The sequence below is a fragment of the Megalobrama amblycephala genome, linkage group LG20, assembly GCF_018812025.1.
Source record: "Megalobrama amblycephala isolate DHTTF-2021 linkage group LG20, ASM1881202v1, whole genome shotgun sequence".
Classification (NCBI taxonomy): Eukaryota; Metazoa; Chordata; class Actinopteri; order Cypriniformes; family Xenocyprididae; genus Megalobrama; species Megalobrama amblycephala.
The window spans coordinates 17586332-17593326 of record NC_063063.1 but is presented as its reverse complement, the minus strand read 5'-3'; the positions used below and the strand labels follow the sequence as shown (position 1 = coordinate 17593326).

The window sequence follows — 6995 nt, the reverse complement described above, 5'->3', positions numbered from 1 at the left end:
TCGCTTGCCACGCCTACATTCCGTCGCCAACGGTCACTGTCGCTCTTGTCGCCGGAAGTCGCCAGCGCTCCATTGAAATGAATGGGATCCTGTCGCTTTGTCGCTGCTTATCGCTGGCGGTGTGAACGGGGCTTAAATCGCCATCACCTGCTTTCAAATGGAGCGGCATTTAATACACAGAGCCGTAGTTCACTGACAAGCCACGCAATATCGCGTTCATTATCGAAGGCGATTCATCTGCGATATGAACGTGATATTGCGTAGCTTTACCCTTTAGCGGTAATCAGGGAACCGGCTTTACTGACGAAATGCGCGTGACAATCGCATGCGATATATCGCCCAGCCCTACCTATAGGTGACTTCTCAGGCTCTGTAAAACACATTCTTTTGGCCTTATTTACATCATACAGTTGCAAGAAAAAGTCTGTGAACCACTTGCAGAATCTGAAAATGTGAAGAATTTTAACAAAATAAGAGATCATACTGCATATATTCTTACTATTCCTTAGTAAGATATTTTACATAAAAGATGTTTACATAATCCATAAGACAAAAAAAATAGCTGAATTTATTAAAATGACCCCGTTCAAAAGTATTTGAAGCCTTGATTCTTCATACTGTGTGTGGTTACCTGGATGATCTACGACTGTTTTTCGTAGTTCATCCGGGGTGTGAAAACTTTTGAAATTTGAAGATCAAGGTAAATTGTATTTAATCTGTCTTCCGGGAAACATGTAAGTATCTTCCGTTTCTTCCGAAGGGCTGTACTAAATGAAAAAAATATATATATTTAAACGAAATAAGAAAAATTTGGACATCTTCATCCTGTTCAAAAGTTTTCACCCCCCGACTCTTAATGCGTCGCGTTTCCTTCTGGAGCATCAGTGAATGTTTGAACCTTTTTTAATAGTTGAGTTTGAGTCCCTTAGATGTCCTCAGTGTGAAAAGATGAATCTCAAAATCCTACAGTCACTACTGGAAAGGGTTCAAATATGCAAAATACACTGGAAAACTGAAGAATTTTTGGGAGCTGGAGGATTTTTTTCTGAAGAACAGAGCTCAGTTTAACTGCTCAGGATAAACAAGAGAATCATGAACAACAATCACAAAACAGTTGTAGATCATCCAGGTAACCACACACAGTATGAAGAATCAAGGGTTCACATACTTTTGAATGTTTTTTTATCTTTTATGTAAAATATCTTACTCAGGACAGTACTAAATAAAAAAATAACATGCATTTTGTCACATTTTTACAGATTCTGTAAGTGGTTCACATACTTTTTCTTGCAACTGTATATACACAAAATATTCATAAGCAGAATTGTGCTTTTATCTGCACCTTCTGAGTTTCATCTGTGACGTAGTCTGAACTTAGTGCACAGTACATAGTGTTTCTGGCTAGTGTCATTATTTACACTACTCTTATGATAACATGCTTTCAGAACCCACCCACACATTCTGATAAGAAGTTGCGAGAACTCAAACAAAACAAACTGAAACTGGAGCATCTTAGACTGAACTTGTTAATTTGTAACTCCTTATCTCTACAACTTGATAGTCTTGAAGGAAACATCAGGTTTAAAATTGCACAATTCTTATTTCAAAGACGTTAAAAAAACAAAAATAATAAAAATCAGATCCAGTGTTCTCATGTTTTTAATATTTATTTAAAGACAATATCTTACATCGGAGTAAAGAAATATTTGAAGTCTAAAAATCTTCATGAAATTTACAAAATGCAACAGTAACAAATCAGACATTAAAAAAACCCTCAAATTTGTTGTTTATAAATATCTAAAAACAAATGCATCTTTACATAGTTCCACATAATGTGCAAAATTACTGACAAGAGTCTGCATTTTTTTTTTTCCCCCATGGGCATGCTTACCTCCATTTTAACATTTTTAGACAAAATACTAAAAATGTTATACAAATTCTCTATACAGAATTTATTGAAAGATCTGGTACATCACGTACAAAGAACCACAATAGCAGCGGCATCAACAGTTAAAGATAGTTTAGGTAGCAACTTCTGCACCATGGTGTCATTTCATTACAGTCAGTGTACCTGATGCATTGTTCTGAAAGACCTCGCTAATGGCTTGGCAAGTGCAATATTTTTTCTTGTGCTGATATATTTCAGGGACGTTAGTTTCAAAGGTTCTTTAAACATTTTGCAAAAGCATATAGTTTAATAAAGTAGTCCTTAAATATGTTGCGGTCATCAACAAAGTGGCACTTGGTTCTAATTTGCTATTCTGAGCACTGCCATAAAAACAAACTATTTCAGACCAAATAGAGTCCGAAAACATGAAAAGCTTCAAGTAGAATTAAGTAGAGTCAACTACATTTTAACACGAGGTGAACGGATCATTATAGCTAAACATTACTAGCAGCTTTCGCTTATATTGCATCCAGTGCTTTATTACTAGCTCAGAAATCTTGCATGACTCATGTTGCTTCACCCTGTAATGATCAGAACATGTTACATTATAAACAATGATGTACATAAAAAGGGTCCGTTAAGCATTATAAATGTGTTGCTGTTATTTTGACCTCATCCTCTATAGTGAGCGCTGGATTGTCATACATCTCTAAACTTCTATCCTTGGTTTTCATGTCATCCGTCTCTTTATCCTCTTTTTCTTTGCAACACTTGCAGCAGCAGCAGCAGCGAGTCCTGCAGAAGGTCATGCTGGCGGTAACCACTCTGTCCCAGGGTTTGAAGGAATGCAGCGGTTTGGGCAGGAAGTCCCAGCTGCGGAGGAATGAGGGCAGGAAACGCGGGCAGCGTTTCTGCATGATGTTCACTATGACCACAATGATCGCAAAGACCAACAGGGGCACTCCAACCCCCACCAAGACCTGCCACCCCGCGATGGAGAGGCCTAGGACTGACAGTGGGAAGAGCAGAAAGCACAGGAAGAGATACAGCGCTGCGAACCAGCGGTACTTGGCCGTGCGGTTGCCCAGAGCTTTAGCCAATCGGATAGGGACTCGCGTGAAGGGGATGGGATACCACAGTAAGATACCACAGATGTTGAAAAAGAAGTGACAGAGAGAAATCTGGAAAAAAATACAAATGATAGTCATTTAATTGTCTTCTGAGTAATGCAAATAATAAATAAAAACCATGCGCTTTGTCCCCTTTGTCCCCTGCTCTACCAAAAACACACCAAACCATGAATTCAAAACCGAGGTACATAACGTCATGTTATGCACCGTTACACCCCTCTTAGTTTCCCAGCAGGCAGTAACAAACCTGTAGTGAGTTAGCCAGTGTCTCTCCTGGACTGGCTAAAGCAGCTAGAATAGCAGTGGTTGTCGTGCCAATGTTGGAGCCCAGCGTGAGTGGATAAGCCCTCTCGATGCTAATGACACCAATACCTGAATAGGAAGAAAATGGCACAGAGGCTTAAGGAAATCACATTTACCCACTTAGCATGTAGCTAAGCTAACATGAGCTGAACTCAAAGATCTAAGACATTTTCTATGTACGCAAAATCCTATTTCTCTCAAATATTGTTCACAAATCTGTGTTATGCCGAGTTCAGACTGCACGATTTTCAAAGTAGTCGGGTCACACACTTTTCACACTGCATGACTATCTTGGCCAGCATTCAGTCGCTGCTGTGTTCACACTGCACAATGGATCGGCGACAGAAGGTTTCACACTGCATGACTTTACAACAGGAATCGCAGACAGCTCTGTCTGGCACGCAAACTACGTTTCACAACCAAACACACGCGAGACGTGACAAGGAAACAACGCGATATCACGTGAGTCTGAGATGAAACGTCAAACAAACACGGGTGCTTCCTGCTAAATTTCTACAAATTTTTCTTCCATTTCTTAGGTCCAAATAGACAGAGAAGAAGCCTTTTATTGAAACGAAGCCATGCTGGCTGATATTGTGGTCTATAACTCCTCCCCGAACTCCCCGCTGCTCTGTATCTTAATCTCTCATTGGCTGTCGGTCATCGCCGATGTAGTTTTTAGTCAGAACACTTTTCACACAGCAGGATTTTGAATCGCCGACAGGTCCAGATATTTAACATGCCAAATATCTCACGGGCGTCTGCGACTCATCGGCGATTCTCTCAGATCACGTCTTTGCTCATTCACACTGCGTGATTTTCACTCGCGTGAACGAGCACCGATTTGCCTGTGATTTCGGGCATTTGTCAGCGATTTTTCAAAACCTGTTGCCGAGCCAAAATCGGGGCTAAAATCATGCAGTCTGAACTCGGCTTTAGTGAGCACTTTTCCTTTGCCGAGATAATCCATCCACCTCACAGGTTTGGCATATCAAGATGCTGATTAGACAGCATGATTATTGCACAGGTGTGCCTTAGGCTGGCCACAATAAAAGGCCACTCTAAAATTAGCAGTTTTTTCACACAGCACAATGCTACAGATGTCGCAAGTTTTGAGGGAGCGTGCAATTGGCATGCTGACTGCAGGAATGTCCACCAGAGCTGTTGCCCGTGAATTGAATGTTCATTTCTCTACCATAAGCCGTCTCCAAAAGGCGTTTCAGAGACGCATCCAACCGGCCTCACAACCGCAGACCACGTATAACCACACCAGCATTTAATAGACAGAGCCGTAGTTCACTGACAAGATACGCAATATCGCGTTCATTATCGCAGATGAATCGCCTTCGATAATGAACGCGATATTGCGTATCTTGTCAGTGAACTACGGCTCTGTCTATTAAATGGCGCTCTATTTGAAAGCAGGTCATGGCGATTTAACGGTAATCAGGGAACCGGCTTTACTGACGAAATGCGCGTGACAATCTCATGCGATATATCGCCCAGCCCTATATAGTGGGTACGAAAAGTATTCAGACCCCCTTAAATTCTTCACTCTTTGTTATATTGCAGCCATTTGCTAAAATCATTCAAGTTCATTTTTTCCTCAATGTACACACAGCACCCCATATTGACAGAAAAACACAGAATTGTTGACATTTTTGCAGATTTATAAAAAAAAAAACAACTGAAATATCACATGGTCCTAAGTATTCAGACCCTTTGCTCAGTATTTAGTAGAAGCACCCTTTTGATCTAATACAGCCATGAGTCTTTTTGGGAAAGATGCAACAAGTTTTTCACACCTGGATTTGGGGATCCTCTGCCATTCCTCCTTGCAGATCCGCTCCAGTTCTGTCAGGTTGGATGGTAAACATTGGTGGACAGCCATTTTTAGGTCTCTCCAGAGATGCTCAATTGGGTTTAAGTCAGGGCTCTGGCTGGGCCATTCAAGAACAGTCACGGAGTTGTTGTGAAGCCGCTCCTTCGTTATTTTAGCTGTGTGCTTAGGGTCATTGTCTTGTTGGAAGGTAAACCTTCAGCCCAGTCTGAGGTCCTGAGCACTCTGGAGAAGGTTTTCGTCCAGGATATCCCTGTACTTGGCCGCATTCATCTTTCCCTCGATTGCAACCAGTCGTCCTGTCCCTGCAGCTGAAAAACACCCCCACAGCATAATGCTGCCACCACCATGCTTCACTGTTGGGACCGTATTGGACAGGTAATGAGCAGTGCCTGGTTTTCTCTACACATACCGCTTAGAATTAAGGCCAAAAAGTTCTATCTTGGTCTCATCAGACCAGAGAATCTTATTTCTCACCATCTTGGAGTCCTTCAGGTGTTTTTTAGCAAACTCCATGCGGGCTTTCATGTGTCTCGCACTGAGGAGAGGCTTCCGTCGGGCCACTCTGCCATAAAGCCCCAACTGGTGGAGGGCTGCAGTGATGGTTGACTTTCTACAACTTTCTCCCATCTCCCGACTGCATCTCTGGAGCTCAGCCACAGTGATCTTTGGGTTCTTCTTTACCTCTCTCAACGAGGCTCTTCTCCCCCGATAGCTCAGTTTGGCCGGACGGCCAGCTCTAGGAAGGGTTCTGGTTGTCCCAAACGTCTTCCATTTAAGGATTATGGAGGCTACTGTGCTCTTTGGAACCTTAAGTGCAGCAGAAATTTTTTGGTAACTTGGCCAGATCTGTGCCTTGCCACAATTCTGTCTCTGAGCTCTTCAGGCAGTTCCTTTAACCTCATGATTCTCATTTGCTCTGACATGCACTGTGAGCTGTAAGGTCTTATATAGACAGGTGTGTGGCTTTCCTAATCAAGTCCAATCAGTATAATCAAACACAGCTGGACTCAAATGAAGGTGTAGAACCATCTCAAGGATGATCAGAAGAAATGGACAGCACCTGAGTTAAATATATGAGTGTCACAGCAAAGGGTCTGAATACTTAGGACCATGTGATATTTCAGTTTCTTTTTTAATAAATCTGCAAAAATGTCAACAATTCTGTGTTTTTCTGTCAATATGGGGTGCTGTGTGTACATTGAGGAAAAAAAAATGAACTTAAATGATTTTAGCAAATGGCTGCAATATAACAAAGAGTGAAAAATTTTAGGGAGTCTGAATACTTTCCGTACCCACTGTATGTATGTATGTATGTATGTATGTATGTATGTATGTATGTATGTATGTATGTATGTATGTATGTATGTATATGTATATGTATGTATATATATATATATATATATATATATATATATATATATATATATATATATATATATATATATATATATATATATATATATATATATATATATATATATCAAATTGAGTAAAGAGCGCTTTTTACAACTTACCAGATTGTCCGACCTCCTCACTCACTTTCTTCCAAGCAATATCCTTTTTATTCCGGATTCTATAAAAGTACAAAGATGTATTGTACAGCGACGATAATTTTGTCCTCCATTGTTGTTTCGGATTTCTGCCTCTGCTCACTACATCGTAAATCACGTCACTACTAGAGCAAGTTCCTAATTGGTTAACGCAGTGCGAATATTCGCCAAAGTTCAGATTTTTCAACTCAATTCGTGCCGCAGGATGTCTATTCGCGTCTTTGCATTGACTTAACATGTAAATCCCTCGTGCTTAATGCTTCATTCGCATCTGGTGTGAA

General features: G+C 40.8%; 1 protein-coding gene across 1 annotated transcript in view; it reads right to left on the bottom strand.

Moving 5' to 3' along the window:
- Positions 1-1643: 1643 nt before the first annotated feature.
- Positions 1644-6995, bottom strand: part of LOC125256007 (sodium-dependent phosphate transport protein 2B-like) — an 8168-nt gene continuing 2816 nt past the window's right edge. Inside the window, exons 2-3 of the mRNA XM_048171634.1 lie at positions 3266-3417; positions 1644-3069 (exon numbers count right to left, since the gene is read on the bottom strand). Of these exons, the coding sequence (XP_048027591.1) occupies positions 2533-3069; positions 3266-3417 (689 nt within the window). The 3' untranslated portion in view covers positions 1644-2532. The remainder of the gene's footprint in view (positions 3070-3265; positions 3418-6995) is intronic.